This window comes from Schistosoma haematobium, chromosome 1, assembly GCF_000699445.3.
Source record: "Schistosoma haematobium chromosome 1, whole genome shotgun sequence".
Lineage (NCBI taxonomy): Eukaryota > Metazoa > Platyhelminthes > Trematoda > Strigeidida > Schistosomatidae > Schistosoma > Schistosoma haematobium.
Window position 1 is genome coordinate 58612168 of NC_067196.1, and position 24421 is coordinate 58636588.

General features: G+C 34.5%; 1 protein-coding gene across 1 annotated transcript; it reads right to left on the bottom strand.

Moving 5' to 3' along the window:
- Positions 1 to 10534: 10534 nt before the first annotated feature.
- Positions 10535 to 11599, bottom strand: MS3_00001717 (uncharacterized protein; the record flags this gene model as incomplete). The annotated part of the gene is made up of 1 exon (XM_012944285.1): positions 10535 to 11599. The coding sequence occupies one exon, from the start codon at positions 11597 to 11599 to the stop codon at positions 10535 to 10537; it is 1065 nt and encodes a 354-aa protein (XP_012799739.1).
- Between the last annotated feature and the right edge of the window lie 12822 nt (positions 11600 to 24421).

The window sequence follows — 24421 nt, forward strand, 5'->3', positions numbered from 1 at the left end:
TTAACAAATCTTTATAGGATGATAAGCAGTGAGTGATGCTCATGTGATTATCAGGTAGTGCATAATCCGTTACCAAGAGAAGCACAACTCCTAACTCATGCCTGTGATAATGGCATGAACCTTTGTCAGTGTTGGGGTGAATTTGACTGTGGTGTTTTCAGTGTTCAAGAGATTCGCTCGACTACTGATCATTTGCATGTATAATTGTGTCGCTAAACCTGCAATCAGTCCAACAAAGTTTTAAGATTTTTACCAAATGAGCGAGTGATAGAGAAACATAGTGAAATCATCTATACTAGATGAAGACAACCACGAGAAAAAAACACTATTTAATGCCAATTATAAGTCAGTTTATCGACCGTGTTTGTGTTAATAGTTCCATCAACTTTATCAGTCGTATTACGTGACTGCCAAGTCATGACAATGCTTCATGACGATATTCAGAAACCGTTTTAAATAACTAGTTATAGTGTTGATTGAGGATTAGCCACTGGGAAATAGGTATTGTTGCTTTAGGTGATTCGACGTCAACGAATTCGAGCTGCCTGATTGTATTAAAAATTGCGATTCAGAAATAATTTTTCACCTAGTGTCAATTTTGGTAGTGGGCTCCAGTGCTTAATATTGAACGCTTGCTTGACTAACAACTACGTGATAGTTTAGTTATTATGCCACTGCCGTACGATAATATCTTAATGCGGTGACTTTGTTATCTAAACTATATTCAACGTATTTTTGGGAGACTAATGTGATAACCCAGTTCATAAGCCTAAATACACATAGCAATAAGGACTATGGTGGGTTTGATGGGCGATGTTAAGGGTGGTTAAAATGCTTTCTAAGTTGATATAGCATGGAGATGATATAATACACAGCACACATAAGCTGGGTCAACATGTACATAAATAAAACAAAAAACTAGACAGAAAAAATGGAAGTTAGGACATGACTTGTGGAACTACAGTTAGGAACATGACAGGCATAATATATAATGTTCATAAGTGATTACTGTAGTTAGCCTAGTATTATTCATAAGCACGCAGTTATCATAAACAGAACTAGGAAGTATCAAAATAATTTCGAACCTCATATACTTTTCCTAAAAACAACATATTTTATCATAGTGCAGTGAGGGAGAACGCAGGTGAGGACAACCGATTGTTACAGAGTAAGTCGGCAAAATAAAGAAAAACATACTCCAATACTTCATTTGCGAAATGTTGAATAATTATCACAGACTTCGTTGTTTCTGTTCTCGTCCTTTCCTACCCGATCTTTTCAACTGTCTGCTTCCAGACATTCTATTTCTGGTTAGCGTTATATACTACTTATGTCGATATAAGTATCACACACCTTAATAGTAGCATGTTGTCAGTTGAATCTATTAAGTATATCTTGTGCCAAAAGCGATATTGGTAGTAGTTCACATGAAATTTATACACTTAGTCCAAGTTAAAATATATACGTGTTAAGAAGTACCAAAAACAGTAAATCATCTCGCCAAATAATAAAACTCGCCTGCATTATTTTTATGAGTCAGGTTACCCAATTGTGACTAGCAGTATAGACCCAAAAGGAGCCACATTAAACACGTAGTATTGTTATTAATTCCTGGGTGTGGGTGATGCTATTGACTTTGTCATTCGGTTAATTCGGTAAAAAATCTTTTGCTAAATAAATAACTCTCCGTTTTATTGTATTTTCGCGCCTAAGATTTTGTGATAATTAGGAGTATTTAAATTATAGTACAAACTAAGAGTCCCAGAAATAATGCAATTTAATCAAGAAGTATTTGATGAGCACGAACAAACGTATTATATTTGGTATTTGAAATCAAGCAGTCAACAAGCACAAAGGAATCGTTAGTTCTTACAAACACCACAGATATCTACACCGTGTTTATTTTCTTTCGGATTACCGATCGATTCTGGAAGCCACTTATGTGTAACCGAACAATTATTACTTACAATTGTACATTTCCTTTTGTATCCGATTATTTTATACAAATAGTGGTACAGTTCTCCGAGTTTGACTGACTTCAATCAAACTTTTTCTTCGAAGTAGATTCTTATTTATTTTTGACTTGAGGGCGACGCAAAAGGAAGGTGAGTAAGGATCTGACAGCCGAACAGAGCATGGGAAAATCGCACCTTACCAACATGGTGTTAGGTAGCCCGCTCACGGCACTTCCTCAGATATTTTTGTTTCAGTTTTTTCACTCTGTTCTCTTACCAGCTCTGATCCTCACATAAAAGACACATTCCACAAGTCGTGAGCAATAAGAGATAATGTGATGTGTGTTACTGATGTAGATAGATATAAGAAGTACGTACCACCAATCGAAGGTGAAATGCCCGGCAGCAGAAGGTTAAGACGATATAAAGAAAAAGAACGAGAACAGAGAGTTATTGATGTGGAAACGAAGGGACAGTCAAGTCTGAAACAATTGATTGACATTTTACAAATGAAGTATTCACTGTATAGTTCTCAGATTTTACTAACGGATTCTGCAATTTTGGACCTAGGTACATTTGGCTGTACACGCATGTGTTCTCGTTCTTTACAATAATGCAAAGTATTTTTTTATTTCATGATCAGCTTGTGAGAAAGAATAAACAAACAAAACGTTTTCTTCATCTTCAACTAACGAGAACTAAGAATACTGTAACTTCAGGTAGTTAAAAGTACTTTTAAAGAATCTTTAAAATTAAGGTCCGATACTTGCCAGCCTTCATAAAGGAATCTTACTCGTGGTTTCAAATATTAAAAGAGTAGCTAACAGTGTCACAAACAGAGACTCCACTATTAAGAAATTCTGACAGCTCTCTAGTTCATATCCGTATACACAAATGTTTGTGAATTTAGAAACTGGGATAATGATACGATATTTTGACAACGATATTTGCTTATAAATACGTCAACCATATGGTAATGAATTGGTTACTCACTACACCCGCCACACGTTGATTGTCTGTCTGTGTTTATAATGTAGTCTGGGTTCATTTACACTTCTTTTAGACCTTCTCAATTGTTCCTAATGCCGTCCAAAGTAGCACGAAATTCACTTGTAGGATGGAAATCTCACGGATCCAGAATCATCAACGCATCATTCAAAAAAAGAAGGAGGGGATCACAATGAATATTATCCAATATTATGCACCCACCAATGATAGCAACGACGACATTAAAGATCAATTATACGAGCGGCTGCATTCAATCATAGAGAAGTGCTCAAGAAAGGACCTCACCATTCTGATGGGAGATCTAAATGCCAAAGTTGGAATAGACAACACCGGATATGAAGATATCATGGAACAACATGGACTGGGTGAGAGAAACGAAAATGGAGAAAGATTTGCAAATCTGTGTGCATTCAACAAATTGGTCATAGGAGGCACAATATTTCCACACAAGCGTATACACAAGGCTACATGGATCTCACCGGACCACACTACAGAGAACCAAATAGATCATATTTGCATCAACAAAATATTCCGAAGGACAATGGAAGATGTGAGAACCAGGAGAAGAGCTGACATAGCTTCAGATCACCACCTAGTTGCAGCCAATTTAAAACTGAAGCTAAAAAAGAACTAGACAAGTGGACAAACAGCAATACAAAGGTTCAATACAGCCTTCCTTCGAGATACTGACAAACTTAGTGAAGGAGGACAACTGAAAAAGTATCAAAGAAGCATTAACTTCAACGTGTCTAGAGGTCCTGGGTCTAAAGAAGTACCATCATAAGCAATGGATCTCTATAAAAACACTGAACAAGATCAAAGAAAGGAAGAACAAGAAGACAGCAATTAACAACAGCCGAACACGAGTAGAGAACGTCCAAGCACAAGCTGAATACATGGAAGCAAACAAGCAAGTAAAGAAAAGCATTAGAGCCGACAAGAAGAAATACGTGGAAGGACTAGCAACGACGGCGGAAAAAGCCGCAAGGGAACGAAATAGGAAACAACTTTACGATACAACGAAGAAACTAGCAGGGAAATACAGTAAACCAGAGAGACCGGTCAAGGACAAAGAAGGCAGGCCAACCACTGAACTTCAACAAAAGCGGAACAGATGGGTAGAGTACTTTGAAGAACTCCTGAATAGGCCGGCTCCAATGGATCCACCAGACATCGAAGCAGCACACATAGATCTTCCTATAGATGTCAATCCAACAACTACGGAAGAAATCAGCATGGCCGTCAGACAAATCAAGAGCGGGAAAGCATCAGAACCTGACAGTATGCCAGCTGAAGCACTGAAATCAGACATCAAAGCAACCACAAGCATGCTTTATCTTCTATTCAAAAAGATTTGGGAGGAGGAACAAGTGCCGATGGACTGGAAAGAAGGACACCTCGTCAAGATTCCAAAGAAAGGAGATCTGAGCAAATGTGAAAACTACAGAGGCATTACACAACTGTCAGTACCAGGGAAAGTCTTCAACAGATTGTTGCTGAACCGGATGAAGGATGCAGTAGACGCCCAACTTCGAGATCAACAAGCTGGATTCCGTAATGATCGGTCGTGCACAGACCGAACCGAGACACTACGGATCATCGTCGAACAATCAGTTGAGTGGAACTCGTCACTATACATCAACTTCATTGATTATGAAAAGGCATTTGACAGTGTAGATAGGAGGACGTTATGGAAACTTCTTCGACACTACGGAGTTCCTGAGAAGATTGTCAACATTATCCGGAACTCATACGACGGACTACAGTGCAAAGTAGCGCATGGAGGACAGCTGACAAATGCATTCCAAGTAAGAACCGGAGTCAGACAAGGCTGTTTACTCTCTCCCTTCCTCTTTCTTCTGGTGGTCGACTGGATTATGAAGACCTCAACATCTGAAGGAAAACACGGAATACAATGGACAGCTCAGAATCAATTAGACGATTTGGACTTCGCAGATGACCTAGCCCTCCTATCGCATACACACTAACAGATGCAGATGAAGACAGCCAGTGTAGCAGCAGTCTCTGCATCAATAGGCCTCAGTATACACAAGGGGAAAACCAAGGTCCTCAAATTCAAAGCGGAGAACAGCAATCCAATCACTCTTGATGGCGAAACTCTGGAAGATGAAGAATCCTTCACATACCTGGGAAGCATCATCGATGAACAAGGAGGTTCAGATGCAGACGTAAAGGCGAGGATTGGCAAAGCAAGGACAGCATTCCTACAATTGAAGAATGTATGGAACTCAAAACAACTTTCAACCAATATCAAAGTGAGAATCTTCAATACGAACGTCAAGGCAATTCTACTGTACGGAGCTGAAACTTGGAGAACTACAACAGTCATCATCAAGAAGGTGCAAGTATTTATAAATAGCTGTCTACGCAAGATACTCAACATTCATTGGCCGGATACCATCGACAATAGCCTTCTGTGGGAGAGAACAAACCAGCTTCCAGCTGAAGAGGAGATTAGGAAAAGACGGTGGAAATGGATAGGACATACATTACGCAAATCATCAAACTGCATCATGAGGGAAGCCCTAGCTTTGAATCCTGAAGGGAAGTGGAAAAGAGAAAGGTCGAAGAACACATTACGTCGGGAAATAGGAGCAGACGTGAGAAAGATGAATAACAACTGGAAGGAGCTGGAACGGATTGCTTGGGACAGGGTTTGACGGTGAATGCTGGTGAGCGGCCTATGCTCCCTCACGAGAAGTAACAGGCGCAAGTAAGTAAGTAATTTCTCGATTGTTCAGCATCCTGATTTTCACTTTGTTCATCTGTCTGAAATCCGGAATTATTAACAGGAGAATCATTAGAATTAAGATTGAAACTATTTATCTTAATTTCATAATTATTTACAGAATTAGGACTAGTTGGCCAACAAACTTTTTTCTGTGAAGTTGGTTCCATTATCCGTTACTAAAATGTTGGGTATTCCTTCATGACTAAAAATCTTCCTCATTACCCTTTGAGGGAAGTGTTCATTAGGACTGTTCGTTAGTACTACTTCTGGCCATTTGGAATATGAATCAATAATAACTAAAGGATAATATGAGTTTAAAGATGAGCCTCAGTAATCCTCATGAATACGTTACCACGATTCAGAAAATGAAGGCTGATGATTCCAGTTAGGTTTATTATACGATAGCTTATGTAAACAAGCAGGACGGTTTTTCAATTTTCGACTTATATCAGCATCTGTCTCAGGCTACCAACAAGTCTGGCCAGCAATTTTCCGGATGGGCAGAGTGAAGGTCGTGTAATACTCCAGATCTAAGTGTAGGGTGAATTATTACCTTATGGTTGAAGTACAACTTAGAAAACCTACACTTGAAGTGAATATTCCAACCTCTTATCGCCGCACTTATGGCAGTTCCAAAATACTGACTAGTATCTTTTACAAGTTCTGCTATACCAACAGGCAGTGGTTGAACCAATATACAATCTTTTACGTTAGGTGATCTTTCAAAATATTAATTGAGTGATAGAAAATCTGCATTTGGTATACTTTTAGCCAATCGGTGCTCAATGATGAAATCATAAGCACTCAACTCTAAACTCCATCTCTGGATCGCAGCAGCGAATGACCGATGAAGTGACTTGGTTAAGTGGTAAACAAACTTTAACTCCTAATGATCAGTTGCAACATGGAATTTTACACTAAACAAATATTTATAAAGTCTTTTTACTGCACACAACACAGTTAAAGCCTTCTTTCGGGTCTGAGAATATCCTAGTCCACTCTTGCCTAGTTGTCTAGGAATAAAAATAAAAGGTTTTCCATTCTGCTCTAGAACGGCACCTAACCCCAGTAGTGATGCATCCGTAGTAAGGATAGATTTTTCAGTCGATGAAAATGGTTTTAAGAAAGCTTTACCCAGTGATCAATTAATTGTGAGCACTGGGTGAATTTTCATACCTCCCACAGGCTTTGAGCATTGAAAGACCAGATCTTTGATTAATGTACTGTCCGAAGAATTAGTACAGAAAGAAATGCATGGGCCCAGGGAGATAAGGCCCTTTAACCCATGCACAGATGGGCCATACTCACTAACTAGGAATGGAATTTTGATATAAATACCCTTTTCTTTCCTCAATGGATTATTAACTGTACCAATAATGGGTAACTGATGGCCAGTGACTGCACAACTTGTAACTTTTAAATGGACATTTTTATAAGGAGACAGTAAATTTGTCGCAGAAATAATTGGCTCTATGGTATCAATATCAATAATAAATGGATAGAACTTGCATATGATAGCAAATAATTTTTGCATTAAATTGAAGTACTGATGCAGGATGTAGTGAGCGACAACGAATCCATCCTTCTGTCCAAATTAGTTGGTCTTGAACTATTATCATTCAGTGTTTCAGTAGTAAAAAACTTGAAACTTTTACAAACTTTGTGTACTTATTCAACCTTTCCAGAGATAAACCAACGTGAGTAACAAATTTGATTTGAACTACGAAGATGGAGCTTGCCACATGAAATACAGGATTTAATACCCAAAGAAGAATTAAAAGCGCTTTTTGAATAATTCACCTATCTGAATGAATCGTAACTGTTCCTGTTGGAAGGTTTCCGCACTATTGAAGATTGATTCAAATTCGATAATAAACTTCTTTTTGTTTCTCATTGAGGTCACAATGATCATTATTGAGATTTTCATAGGTGAAATAGAAGTTTTTAGCTGTCTGAAAAGTGCTGTTTCTCTAGTTTAAAATCGGGTTCGGAGCACGAACTAAGTTATTGAAATATGTTCTTTTACATGTTTCGTATGATATTACATGGAAATGATCTATTAGTAATCTTTTTATTTTTTGAACAAGAGTAGAATAGGTTTATCATGAAATGCATGATTCTTTAACAGACTACAGGCTTTTCTACCAATAGAAGTAATAAAATGAGTTGAAATGCTGTCCTCCTTGAAGTTATGTGACAAACACAAAGCATCAAAATATTCCAAATAATCATCCACTTCCCGGGGTAGAGCATTGATGGGCAATTTTTCCATGTATGATATGAATTTAAAATAGTTTGACGAAATACTACTAATCCCAATAAGTCTTGATCTTCGACATGACAAAATGAAGAACTCAAATTTAAAGTGCGGAATATGAAATCCTCATGAGGATCTAATCGAAAACAGTATTGTTGGCTTATATATATATGGTCAATATAGAACTACTAAACAGTACCTACTTATGAATTTTCAGATGATCGAACGTGTAATTCTTAGAAACCATGATCAGCGCTTCAGATTTTACGTCAATGAGGTTCACAGATACAGTAACAGTCAATTCATAAATTTATGTATTAGTAAAAATTATCTTTTTCAATGGATCTAAATAGTTTTATAAGTCATATGTTTTTATCCAAGTTTAGGACTAATGCAGTCAGATCAATCAATGACTAACATTTAAAAGTAATTTGTACTAAATATATTTACGGTTAGTAAAAATGTGGTCAAGAGGCTAAGCATTAAGTTACAGAGAGAGAGAGAGCACTCACAAAAATACAACGTTGAGCACTTTCAAAATATGACAAAACTTAATTTCTGTCACCACTAGAATTTAGTGTTGGGAAGAAGAGATGCACAATAAAGAAATCCTTAAAATTATTAGGTCACGAATGAAATTTATGTTTCACAGGAAAACAGGAATTCCCATAATATTTTTCTTCGCTGCTCGTTAAGAATTAAAATTGTATATATTTATGTACATGAATGGAGCATATCTCAGTCATTGTATTTATTGGAGAAAGTTGTAGTTTGAAGTCAATAAAAACTAACAGATGATTGTTGGATTATAATACTGAAATGAATAGTTTTTCTATTAATATATGAGACATTTTGTGAAATCTCCCTTTCAATGTAGGGGTTGTGGAGATTGTTAACAACCCATATACTGATGATCATCATGTGCTCACTAGTGACTGGCTTTGTGACAGAATTCTCCGAGTCCTAGGGAGAAGCTAATCCGCATCCGATAGAGAAAGGTATCTAACTCAGTACAGTAGAAGATGATCACGCAATTTTGTGGATTGGTTGAGGTTAGACATTAACACCACTGTATGCCGGCTCAGCATTCCAGTAGGTTAAGCATTCGCACTCAAGACTGAAGGCCCTTGGTTCGAATCACGCGAGCGGGATCGTGAATGCACACTACTGAGGAGTCCCGCAATGGGACGAAACGAGTGTCCAATGCTTCCAGGTTTTCAATGGTGGTCTAACATCAATCGGTTCATGATTTCAATCAAAAATCTCCTTTTGACTTTCGTTAAGTAAACTAGATTAGAACTTGCTATTTCATTTTAATGAGAATATATCAACTTAAAGTTTCTGTACGAACACTATTGAATCAGGGTACATTCTTTGGATATACCTTGAATTACTCAAAATAAATGGTTTCACTTATTGTTATCATTCATCAAAATTATGTAATAATGTAATTTTACAATTTTTATTTTAAAATTTTCAATTAATATTACCAATAAACTATTTGAATATCTAATCATTAAATTCTAATGGAGTTATGTTCTCTGAGCTGGATGGTTTGGTCATGGAGCTTTCATCGTTCTTCTGAACGACATCATCAGCACAAACTTCATTAAATTCAAATAATGAATAATATATAGAATAATGAATATATATATATATATATATATATATATATATATATATATATATCAGATAAAAATGGATAAAAACTAAATTATTCATGACCATTTCCAAAATATCTTAATTACAAAAAGTATACCAAATAAAAATAAATTAAACTTTTTTAAATTTCATCGACTTTATTATTGAAAACTCTTTATTTATATTAAGAAAAATAATTATGTTTAAAATTACTAATTTATGATCATTATGTATTTAAAACAACATGCATAAATGAACGATATTGTTTTCAATGAGATCCTTATGAGAATCTGTATCGTCATGCCAGATATGAATTTAAAATAACATAACGAAATATGAAATAAGAACTTTCGTCTAAATTTGAACGAATAGTTTCACAATATTTGGGCGCCGAGTTAATGTTATTGGATGACTTATTCAGTATACAGTAAACCGAAGAACCATGTACCTAATTATATTCGATAATTTTGTTATTTGATTATATTTTCCTTGAAAAAGCTTGGACCAGATTGCCAGGCGAAACGTTGGATTTACTTAAAATTCATTCGATGAGATTTTACAAATATATCCTTCTTTTTAATAACGAAATATTATTCATCTCAATAAATCTTGATCTTTGATAAGACACAATCAAGAATTTAAATTTAAAGTATAGAATATAAAATCTTCATAAGGATCTAATCGAAAACAATATTGTTTGATGATATATGTTGTTCTAAATTTACAATATGGGAATTTCTCAAATCATATATTTGTATTGTATCAATTAGTGAATGTATCATTGATGGTTGTCATAGTGAATGAAACATCTTTTTTTTATGAAAAAAACAACAAACAATCATGCAAACACAAATATAAAGTAATGAACTTTTGATTAATCAATTTAATTAGTGAATTTTATTGTTTTACTTTAAATAATAATCAATCTCCTGAAGTTTTTGTAGTTGAATCTATTGTACTTATTGTTGTATTAGTATTTTTTGAAAAATTCATTTTCAAAAAGAATTTTCGAAAAAATTTATATAATCTTCTTCTTAATTTTTGACTTGATAATAACAAAATGATTGGATTTAAAGAACTATTAATGACAGTGAAAAATACTGATAAACGTCTTTGTAATGATATAGTTTGATATTGTATAGCACCAGCTAAACTTAATAATGTATAAATTTGATAATATGAATGACTTAAAACAAATAAAGTACACATCATTGTTATACTTAGTAGAACAGATTGAACTTGTCTTAAAGATGAAGATGGTTTTGATGTTGGCATATTTGTTGGTATTTTAAGTTGTGAAAATGTTGAAGTATTCCCAAACTGTGTACTTCCTTCAGCTGTAAATGATGAAGAATTATTAGTATGAGTTTGTACTATTGAACGTTTGATAATGCAGTATACTCGAGAATAACAAGTAATCATTACAACTGTAGGGATTATATAAGCGAATACAAGCCAACTATAAACGAGAAAGTTTTTAAACTGTGAATTATAGGTTAACTCAATGGTATTACAAGTATCATTGTCATGTTTGACTGAGAATATAAATGGTATTGGAGTAAAAATTGCATGACATAATATAAATGTATAACATATGAAAAGTTCATATTTTTGAAAAGCTTTATATTTTATTTGCAAATAAACAGCACAAAATCTATCAATACTTATCCACATCAAATTGGACACATTCAACAATTCCATTAATTTGATCCAATATTCAGAAACCCATATGTGACATAAAAATTCAGCAAACCAACCATCATAATCGCCAATATTCACACTCGTAAATAATGTAATTATTGCAAAAAAACAAGCCAATCCGTCAAAACCACATTGTGTACGAAATAGAATGGTAGAAGATTTTGATCCTAAACTTGTAAAAGATATAAAGATCAATGTAAATATATTGAATAATACTCCACTAATATCAACTATGCTGGCAATAATGTAATAAACCAATGGTATTACATTATCATCAGCAAACATTTCTACGAATGATGAGGAAAATTATGTTTGTTCAAGTGTAATGTTTAATCATACTCTAGTTGATATGTATACATACATGTTACGAAATTGAAAGTGAATATGAAATAAAATGATAAACAAGTTTTATTGAATTATTCACTATTCTTTTTTTAAAGTTAGATTGAAATGAAAAGAAATAAGTTATTCTTTCAGTTAGATAAACATGTAACTAATTACTAGTTAGTTGAACATGAAAAGTGAATATATTTTTTAAAAAATTCAGTATGATTTTGAAGATCTGGGATGTTGTTAAATAATAGATACATTATAGAATTAGCTTGAACTACAATTTGAGTGGTTCTGGTTTGAAAACGTTTATTTTTTCTTTGTAACAGACCATATAATTGGATAGAGTTAAATTTATATTCTGATTTTGAATTGGTGCGTAATTCAATATGATAGAGGTTACGCATTTTTGGACACTTTATATTAATAACTCAATATTAAAAAATACTTACTCCAAACTAATTGGTTGTTTAGATAAATTTTATAGGATTGTATTAGACTGAAAAGAATTTCATACCTTTATCAGCTAAATTTGTCTTTAATTAGTCAATTATATGGGGATATTTTTATTATTGATGGCTAATGAGAATGATGGAATATGTCCAAAGTTTCCAGCTAATAATCTATAAATATCCAATTTCTGTATAACTAAATCATAAAATGGAATCATTTGAATTTGCAAAATCGAAATACTATATAATAAAATGTATAAATATTCTTAATCTAGCCTAAAGTAATGTAATAAGTGTGAGCAAAGCTAAGGAGATAAGAAGTTGGTTAAAAATAGAACATGTATATAGACGTATAAAAATATTGATTTATCAAGAAATAAAAATGAATTTCTCTATATCCTTAAGAAACTTATCATCCCGGACAATTTTGACTGTTATTACTATAACGATAGTTTTCTTTATACGTTTGCTACATTTTTCATTGAATAGAGAAATTAAATTCAAGGACATAGTTCTGACTAAGATGGTGGTTGGAAGTAGTCAACAGGGAACCCTGGACCCAGGTTTCGTGCTACCTGGTACTCGTCAGCAAGGCGTACCTGAAATCTTGAGGGAACTGGTGCTCCCTGACAGGTTCGATCTCGTGTCACCCAGCTTCATAGTAAGAGACATTACCACTGGGCCATCCAGGCCGCGACCGACCTCCTATAGGAATGAGATATAATCACAATTGATTGATCACTGGGTGATGATCAATGTCATGAGCATCAAGTCCTTATTTAGTGCAGATCGAATGCTATCGAATCCGTCAGGGAACACCAGTTTCCTCAAAATTACAGGTACACCTTGCTGATGAGTGCCAAGTAGCACGAAATCCGGGTCCAATGTTTCCTGTTGACCACCTCCAACCACCATCTTATCTCAACATAGTTCAAGCAGTGTTAAGTCACCTAGACTAGTAACCACATTGCAAGTTGGTCGGTAGAATTCGATCTGCACTAAGAAGGAATTGACACACATGACATTGATCACCACCCAGTGATCAATCAGTTGTGATTACATAGTTCTGACTATTTGTCATTTTACACAATAACTAAAATTAGACCAGGATTGTAATTAGTACTTTCACACCTGAAACGATGGAAGAGGATAAATAGTGTACATGGAAACAGACGATGATTATGCACTAAGCTGTTTACTCAATTACAGTTAATACTCTTTATGAATAACTTATCCGTTTCTCAGAGTTAATTTGAGTGCCATACGATGAATATTGATGTATTACTCTCAGCAACAATACACTGAAAATTAAGGTAAATTGCTCTGTAGTTTGATAAATCTGTTTATTAATAAGATGAAAAAATGTGAAATTTTACATATTTGATGATAGAATATTTGGATTACACAGCTACCCGCTTCTAAGATAATCCCATTGATAAAGGTAACTGCTTCAGCTAGTTTATTGTGAATCCCATTAATTTAACATCATTATCAATCAGTAATAATTTTGAAGAACCCATTAAATTATGTTTCTTTTCATAAGAAATAAAAATACTTTATCGAAAGAAAACATTGAACAAAAGAACTCACGAAGAACAATTATTGCCTTAGATTAGTGTGATATCTGGGTACGTCCGGGCCACAAACTGGGAATAGGAATGATTAATTTGAAATTTATGACTGGGTAATTTATTGAATGTAACCATGATCATGTAGGTAATATGACAATTTGTTAAGGCGCATAAAATGTAATCATTAACTAGTTTAAAAATGATAAACAATACTTAAATGTGTAATTCTTGTAATAAACAAATTCTATAAGTCACCATACGAAGACAAACCTTTATAATATTTACTTCAAGAAACAATATAACTTTCTATACATCATTTCATAAATGGTGTAACAGCATAAATAGGGTGAAATGGGACATGTAATGAACAAGATGGGCAAAGATGTTAAAACATAAATTTTGGATTCACTTGGTATTGTTTACTTGAATTTTTCCATTGATTTTTAGGACTGCAGTTGATCAGTCTCTTATTGGCATACCTGAATACTGTGCGTATTGCTTCGATATAGCCTTAAGTCACAAGCATTATATGCAGAGATGGATAGTGGCTGGCAGTGGAACTCACTGAGATGCAGGTACATTCAGCTGATGAGTTCCAAATGGGACGAAACGGGCTTCCTGGACTCGACAGCTAGCTACTATCCATCTTTGCAGATAGTATTTGGGTTTCCACTAGTTTCGATAATTATACTGACTATGAGATTTGATTACATTTTATCACCTTTTAGATGATGTTACTTTACTTGGTTACATTTTCCACCTGAACAACCAAATGTTTTTAATACTACTCTTTTTATCTAAACAGCCAGTAGTCAATGGGCCATTTCTGTTGATTACCTAAACGAAATCTACAAAATATGATGAATTCATATCACTATGCTTCAAATGTCATTGTTACATCTTTACAATGCTCATCTCAACTGATATAGGTTTTAGTTGACGTGATTCACTGTAAATGATGTTGGACTTACATAACTTTACTATGCTGGAGAAAACAAGTAACTCACATCGATTTAAGTAGAAAAAAATTTCTCAGAGTATGCAAGCTTAGTTAATGTTTTTGAAGTGGGTTTCATGTATATGTAAAAAGTACCCGAGAATTTGGTGATATCTTTTTGTATTGTCGTCTAAATAGATTAGACTTTTATGATGAGATCGCAAAATGACAGTTTTTAAAATGAATATACGATAAATACCAGTAGTATATAACTAGCTACAATATGGTAACTGTTGATTAACAAATAATTACATGATCCTTAACATCCACTCAGTTTATATCACCCGAAGCTTGATTCTAACAAAAATACAGACTCTCCATCAGTTAATTCTTATGTTTGAATTTATTTCTATATTTTACTTAACATAGTTAACTATGCAACCAATGTGAATCTACAAATAGATAGACTAGATTATTTCACTCATATATGCTGTTATTTTTTATGGTTAGCGTTTTTGTAGCGAGTTAGTTTTCTGCGAGATGGGGTCGCTAAACCCATGCTCAATCCCCCTCCTTCATCCGGGCTTGGGAACGCCAGCAGCCCCAGAGGGGCTCCAGGCTGAGTATCTTCCATCATTCAGAAGATACAAGTGTTTATTAACAGTTGTCTACGCAAAATACTTCGGATCCATTGACCAGACACTATCAGCAACAACTTACTGTGGGAGAGAACAAACCAGTTCCCAGCGGAGGAAGAAATCAAGAAGAAGTGCTGGAAGCGGATAGGACGCACATTGAGGAAAGCACACAACTACATCACAAGGCAAGCCCTCACTCGGAATCTTCAGGGTCAGAGGAGAAGGGGAAGATCAAAAAACACATTATGCCGAGAAATGGAGACAAACATAAGAAGAATCAACAACAATTGGACAGAACTGGAAAGGAAGGCCCAGGACAGAGTGGATTAGAGAAGGCTCCATTGGGAGTAACAGGCGTAAGTAAGTAATATGCTGTTAGTTTTATGTGAAACAAAAATCACTAATATGTCTTTGATCACAGACAGTGATATCATTTTTGACTGAATCGCTAAAAATAGTAGGTTACAGATATACATATCTCAGATTGTAAATCAATTTCACATTAAATATCTTATGATCTTATCAAACAAAAAAGCATCTACATATAATCGGACAAGCTTTTAGTGTAGTTTTATTCTTTGATAGTATTGATTTTGATTATATTAGTGAATAGAAAACTCGGAACAGATTGCCTGTTGAAACATTAAAACTATTTAAATTCCAGTCTCCAAGATCATGTCAATTATAATTCCTACACATAAAGTACGGTGTAGTGGTACTCTTACAAATCATTACTAAAAATAAATTTGTCGTCCAATAACATTAATCACGCCTATTATAAAACATGTGATTTTACTTAACAATACACCATACCACCTGATTATGTTTAATCCTAGCAAGTCTTTTCAACTTATAATTTCGATGTAATCGAATAAGTCACCTGGTGGTATAAACAATATATTCAAAAAAACTATCGATTTATTTGCAACCAGAATTTTCAATATTCTCTTTTGTTTGTAACAGAATCAATTTCTCAATAAGTTGCAATACAATAATCGTATTATCATGATATTAAATAAAGTACAGTATGGAGCTTGATTAGAATCTCTTTCACAAAAAATGTGAATTAATACCTATTTACGTGACTGGTATTTATGATAATTTAATTGAAAAAACAAACAAACAAACAATTAGATCATTTGCAAGTGATCCTATCTATTAATTATCTTAAATAAAAGGAATTGAAACAATACTAGTGCTAAATGAATGTGAAAATACGATTGAAATTTATTCAAATGGTCTTTAATTACCAACACAATCAAAATGTAACTGCTCTGTAATATGTAGTATCGTTACTAGTCTACCATAGAGCTTTTGTTTTTACAATAAACCAGTGGATACTATGCATGTATTATTTATATAATTTTAAACAAATGACCATATTTTCTCTTTTAATAATGAAATACAGCTAGTGTCCTTTAATAATTTATGATAGAAACCAAAATATTTTTTTCTGTTACTTAACATGTAATTTGTTTTCTTAAAATAAACTAACGATTTGATAAAACTACTGTAATAATTACGATGGAAGAGCAAATCATTTACTGAAACAACCAATAAATGAGTTGCAGAATAAATAGCTATAGGAAAACAGAACCACTGATCAAGTAACACAAACACATTAGAGAATTATAGCAAAATCAATTATTCAATGATAATAGTATGATATTACAAATAATAAATGATAGAACAAGAACGAAAATAAAATTGAAAAAATCATTATTGATGTTTCGGTCTTGTCTTTCATAGCAGTTTAAAGGAATATGTACTGAGTTTACTAAAAATTTAAATTGTTAGAAAGTAATCTTTCTTGAATTTAATTATGAAAGGACAGTTATCACTTTATAGGCAGTAGTGGCTGATAATGGAATACAGGTCGCGCGTTTCTTCCTATTTGGGACTCGTTATCTGGACATTCCTGCACCTCAGAGTTGATATCCACTCTGGCGTTAGAACTCAGTATCTTTCGCTTCAAACACCATCGCTTTATCCACTTAGCTACTGAGTCCTGATAGCCGCAAGCAAGTGACCACTATGAGATGCAGGTACATCCAACTGACGAATTCCGATTAAGACGAAACGCGAGTCCTGAATTTCACTTCTAGCCGCTATCGATCTTTGTATATAAAGCTTGTGACCTCAGGCAATATCGAGGCAGTCCGCTCATTATGCACATATGCCAACTAGAGACTGATTAATTGCAGTCCTAAATAACAATGGGAAGACCCAAGTAAACAATATCAAATGAATTTAAAACAGTTATCACTGTTAAAATTAAACATTTGTTGACAACAATGTCTAATTGTATTAAAATTTAATGGTTATTTTAAATAAATGTTTAAAATCAACAATTTTTGATAGAGTTATTGTATTGCTTGCTATAACGATATAAATTAAACCTCACTGATACATATCATTCTCTTTTTTCTTAAACCTGAAGCTCTCTAAAGAAATCCTTAGGGGGGAATTTAAGAACCTTTCTCGTCTGAACCAATTTACTTACAATTAGGGAACAATCATTTAATGAGTATTCTAAGGATATGGTCGGTTGAAAGATAACTCACTCACAGCGAATACTGACTTAAATCTGGTTTACTTATTTGTAATCTATTAGATATTCAAAGTCTTTTTTTTGCTTTCATTTCTTTTTCGGTTAGAATTCATTATGAACGGATAATTAAATTAATAATTAATTACAACAACAACTCAAAACTATTACCCATAGTTATTTTTCTAATTCTAAACAGTCACACATTAGACTATTCAACTAACGGAAGGCAATTCATTATAGATAATATTTCGCTTTTGTATAATCTATGCAATTATTTATATAATCCAATAAAGATTTCAACTGATCGTTCATACTGATTAGCACCTTTCAATAGATAAAACTTATTGTATACAAATAGTTTTTTTCTATCAGCTGAAAAACACTTCCTTTCTTTTATCTGGAAATGCACTTTATTACACTCTGAAATAATTGACCTCCATTCAATTAAACAGTGAGTGTCAATTTCTTTTAAATTCTTATTATCTTCATAATTGACAGCCTTTTCTTTTAAATTCATTCGAGGTGAACTTACCGTATTTTATCTGTTATTTGGTAGGGTAATTTTCGGCAATAACTGACAGAGTAATGTAACCTACACTGAAGCATGTGAATTTAATTTAATAAATTAAAGGAGAGATAGAGAAAAAAATTGAGGTCAAAAGCACAGGTATCATAAAGCATTCAGTAAAGAAAAATTAGTAAACTTTAATCTATAGTTAGTTAATCAGTTCGGGATGAGCTGTTTTACCATAATTTAAATGAATTAGTATCAGAAGGGGTTTTGTGAAGATTATAGTAATTTCAATAGTTGAGATAGTAAGTCACTGAAAACAATGGTGGATATGTCGCTCAATTTCGTGGATTAGTTGAAGTTAGACATTAACACCGTTGGATGCTGGCTCAGTTGTCTAATGGTCAAGCGCTCGTGTGCGGGACCGATAGATCCTGGGTTCGAATCCCGCGAGACGGGGTCGTGGATGCGCACTGCTGAGGAGTCCCACAATAGGTCGAAATGGCCGTCCAGTGCTTTCAGGTTTTCCATGGTGGTCTAGCTTCAATTCACTCATGATCTCAACTATTAAAATTAAATGAATTATCATTTTTTATTGGTTTTGAATGGTGACTAAGAAAGGAATTCAAAAGATACGTTTCAGTCTTCTTAAATATAAACTATTATAAAGTACCAAAATCATAAATGTTAGTGAGTTATTTATCAAGTAGAAAAGTGAATTAATGAATGACTTCTATAGAACTCATTTTTGATACTTCTCTATTTTGGGATACTGTTCAGTGAACCAAATCTTATTAATACCTGATAGTTAGCAAGTAGAAAGTTCATTTCAATGACACAAAATGATTTCCTAAAATTAATGAAAGTTATTATTAATAGATATGGATATCAAATTTTCATTAACAGATAGTTTGTACGCTTTTATAACTGTTAACTTAACATACTGAGATACATAGACAATCATCATAGTTTTACATTTGGTGTTTAGAGACATAAGTACTATACATCTGAAAGCCTAGATTTAATATATCTGACTGATCAAGTGTAATTAACATTGAATCACCTAATTTTGCACTCTACAAACATATATCTAACAATCAATCAATCTTGAATACTGGACAAACTTTCTTTAATTGTTCTATAATCATTAGCATATTATAATTTTGGTGAATGAATCGAATAATTACATAGTTTAGAAGATCATGTACTTGTTTATCTAAGCTAATTAACTTTCGTTTTTATTAGTCTATAAAGTGTTAAAATTGAAACAACGTTTACTATCAATTACGGAACTATTAACAACATAAATAATCAATATATCAGTTAATATACATCCATTTAATTTTTATTCATTGATTCACTACACTGTAGAGTGTTATTGGTGTCAATGATTTCTATCAAGTGACTCTCAGTTGTTTAGTTTAAACCTGAAAAGTTTATTTAATTGTTGTTTATTTCAGTCCCTAAATAACAAACGATTGGATTTTCTGAAAAAAAATGTTACGTGAATGTTATCGGTTTTGTTTATTGCCTATATCGGTAACAGATACACGAACACAGTCAGTTTGTCACAATGGAAACTTTAACTATAATCAAATATTGATATATTTTCTTTAAATCTACAGATAACCAAGAAAAATATCTTGAAAAGGTATAACATGTAGCACTACATATACTAACCAATCATATGATAGATGGTAAATCCAAACAAACTTTCTGTATATCAAAAGATGGATAGTGACTAGCAATGGAATACAGAACGCGCGTTTCTTTCTATTTCGGACTCGTTATTTGGATATACTGTTGAGTCGGCTTCCGGAGAACTTCAACGGAGCCTCCAGAGGCCCAAAAGGAGCCAAAGAGTCCAAACCAATCAGAGTATGATGGAACGTTCTAGAATTCCAACGTGGCGTGCTACTATTGGTTGGTAGCATAATATGTCGTTAACGGATTGGCTGAAATATGATGTTGATTTAACAGACGCCAACATCTATAAATACCCATGATTTTCTGTACAAAAATGAACCTTGGGATAAAGTATTTTCTCTCATACTTACGTCTTCTCTCTGGTGTTCAGGCCGCTGTGTAGTTCTAGCGTGCGGGTCATCGGAATAGCTTAGGAAATAAATATAGCGTTCAGTCGACAAGACTTATCAGTGGCGACGGGAAAACTACAATGAATATTTCCTTGGAGCAATTAGAAGCCTATATGGTGCGTCAAGAAAAGAGGTTTGAAGAGTCCCAAATTAGAATCATGGAAACCCTGATCCAGAAATTCTGCCTGTCCGAGAAAAACCCTGCTTCTAGTGAATCTCAAGTATCACATATTGATTCAGCCATTAACGCCATCCATGAATTTAATTTTTATGGTGCAGCAGGTGTAACTTTCGAGTCGTGGTTTAAGAAGTATGAAGATTTGTTTGCAAACTGGATGACGCTTCAAAAGTCAGAATATTTCTTAGAAAACTTGGGACTATGGAACATGAACGCTATAGTAACTTCATTCTCCCGAAGAATCCACGAGATTTTAGTTTTGATGATACAGTCAAAACCCTGTCCCAACTCTTCGGAGAACAATCATCTCTATTCAATATCTGCTACCAGTGCTTAAAGTTAACGAAAGAACCAGGAGATGACTAGGTGAAGCATGCAGGAACTGTGACCTGAGAATGTGAGAGGTTCAAATTATCGTCCATGTCTGAATATCAGTTTAAATGCTTAGTATTTATCTGTAGCCTGCGTTCACCCGAGGATGCCGATATCCGGACCAGAATCCTAAGCAAACTCTAACACTGCCCTAACATGACCCTTACTCAAAGAAATACAAATATAGTGCTCCAACCAACAAAATATTGGTATCACATAACAAAGCAAGAAGTTGCCACCAAAGAAAGTACGTAACCTTGAATATTAATAAACACTGTACTCGCCTTCAGCTTGACTTATCATATACCTGCACCTCAGAGTTGGTGTTGACTCGGGTTAGAACTCAGTATCTCTCGCTTCAAACACCATCGCGTTATCCACTTAGCTACTGAGTTTTAGGACGAAACGCACATCATGGATTCCATTGCTAGATAGTATACATCTTTGCATCTAAAGCTTGTGATCTAAGGGAATATCGAGGTAATACGCACAGTATGCACATATTCCAATAAGAGACTGATCAATCGCAGTTCTCAGCATCAATGGAAAAATTCAGGTAAACAATACCAAGTGAATTTAAACTTTTTGTATGTTTAGTTTTTATTTATCAATATTTAATTCCCTTTATTGTTTTGTATTTCAGCATAGTTCATAAAACCGTTCACACTTTTAGTTGTCATGCTTTAAGACCTTTTTTAAAAGCTAGAATGAATGATATGGATATTTAAGTAAAAGTATAAAACGTTCTATTCTGATTAAATGAAATCTTGCTCAATTCTCATCATAAAATTTGTTGCAGTTGTAGCGGCTGTTATTTTCTGGTGAATAACTAAGGTAAATTAATTAGGGATCATCAATGCTGTGATGAAGTACAAACTTGCAGCTCATTCAACAAAGTGTAGTATATCACTGGAAGGTATATAATAACTAAATTCTGATATCAGTTCACTGTTGCAGCAAATCTACCTTCTAATCGACCCTATAATATTCTTTATTGCTACACAAATTAAAGATTAGGTTTTAATGTTAAAGAAAATTTCTCTTTATTTTTCAAATATGCTCGCCTAACATATAATAGAAAACTTAAAATGGATTTTCAATCCCAATTCTCATTTATTCAAAGTCTTCCAACTCTAGAACCACATCTTGTACAGTTCGACTTATTTTTCAACCCTTGTTACTTCTCGTTGAAGAGCATAGGCCACTCACTAGCATTCTTCATTGAAATGTGTTCCGTGAGACTTTTCCCACTTGTTTTCAGATGCTATTCATTCTTTTGATGTCTGCCTTCAATTTCCGACGCAATGAATTCCTTTGTATTCTCCTTTGCCGTCCTCCTTTATGATGCCAAATTAGTACATTCAGTTTGACGATTTCCGAAATGTGTGTCTTATCCACTTCAAACGTCTTGTACTTGTACTATTTTGATGATGACTGTAGTAGTTCCCTATGTTTCAGCTCCGTAGAGTAGATATGTCTTGACGTTCGCACTAAATATTGTGACTTTGATATTAGTTGACAGTTGTTTCGAGTTCCGTATGTACTTCAATTGTAGGAATGGACCCCTTGCTTTGCTCATCCGTGCATTCACATTTACATCAGATACTCCTTCTTCCTCTATGATGCAGCCCAAGTACGTAAAACTCTCCACACATTCCAGAGCTTCTCTATCAAGTGTGATTGGGTTGGTGTTCTCTCTGTCGTATTTCAAGATGTTGCCTTTTTCCTCGTGTATGTTGGGGCCTACTGATGCAGAGGCTTCTGTTACACTAGTTGTCTTGACCTGCATTTTCTGTCGTGTATACGATGGAAGAGCTAGATTATCTGAGAAGTCCAAATCATCCAGTTGCATACAATCTGTCCATTGTATTCCGTGCTTCCCGTCAGATGTAGAGGTCTTCATAATCCGATCAATTACCAGAAGAAATAGAAAGGGAAGAGTAAGCAGCCTTGTCTGACTCCGCTCGTCATTTGAGGTGCGTCTATCATCTGTTCTCCATGCACCACTTTGCAGTGTAGTCTTTTGTATGAATTCCGTATGATGTTGACGATCTTCTGGGGTACACCACAGTTTCTAAGAAGATTCTATGAGGTTCTTCAATCCATGCTGTCAGACGCCTTCTCATGAACAATGGAGTTGATGTATAGTGGCGAGTTTCACTCAACTGATTGTTCAACAGTGATCCGTAGCGTCACCATTTGATTTGTGCACGATCGATCCTCACGGAATCCGGACTGATAATCTCGAAGCTATGCGTCTACTGAATCTTTCATCCTGTCCAACAACACTATTGAAAAGTTTTTCTGATACTGACAATAGCGTGATGCCTCTGTATTTTTCCCATTTGCTCAGATCTCCTTCTTTTAAGAATTTTGATGAGATATCATTCTTTCCAGTCTGTCAGCGGCACTTGTTCTTCCTCCCAAATCTTCCTGAATAGAACGTACAGCATCTCTGCAGTTACTTCTGTGTCTGACTTCCGTGCTTCAGCTGGTATGTTCTTTGCTCCAACTCCTGCTTTCTCACTGTTGATTTGTATGATGTCCATTTTGATTTCTTCGATTGTTGGTAAAGTGGCATCAATAGGAAGGCCTGTAGATGCTGTTTCGATATCCGGTGGATTCAATGGAGCTGGTCCACTCAAGAGTTCCTCGAAGTGTTCCATCCATCGGTTCCTCTTTTCTTGAGTTTCGGTGATTGTCTTGCTTTCTTTTCCCTTGATCGGTCTTTATGGTTTACTATATTTCCCTTTTAGTTTCTTCGTTGTGTTATATAGCTGTCTCATATTTTCTCTTCAAGCTTTGTCCATTGTCGTTGCTGGCTCTTCCACGTAATTCTTCTTGTCAGCTCTGATGCTCTTCTTCACTCGCTTCTTTGCTTTTGTGTATTTAGCTTGTACCTTGACTTTCTCTGTTCTTGCTCAGCTGTTGTTAATTGCTGTCTTTTTGTTCTTCATTTCTTGAATCCAAAACAGAGTTTCGATAGGGATCTACTCCTTATGATGATGCTTTTTGAGTCCCAGAACCTTTTGACACGTTGAAGCTAGTACTTCTTCGATCCCTTTCCAATTGTCCTCCATAGTAGTTCCATCTTTTTCCTTGAATATACTTTGTAAAGCTTGAAACTTGTTGCTGAGAGATATCTTGAACTCAATGAGTTTGACAGTATCTCGAAGAATCTTCGTAATGATGTTTCTCCAGTTGTTCAGTGCTTCTTTAGTTTCAGTTTCATCTTGGCAACCACCAGTTTGTGGTAATCTGAAACTATGTCAGCTCCTCTCTAGATTCTCACGTCATCCACTGACCTGAATTTCTTAGTGATGCAAATATGATCGATCTGGTTCTCTGTAGTGTGATCCACTGATACCCATGTAGCCTTATGTGTGCGTTCGTGGGTGATTATACTGCCACCTGTAATCAATTTGTTGAATGCACGTAAGTTTGCAAATCTGTCACTATTCTTGTCCGTTT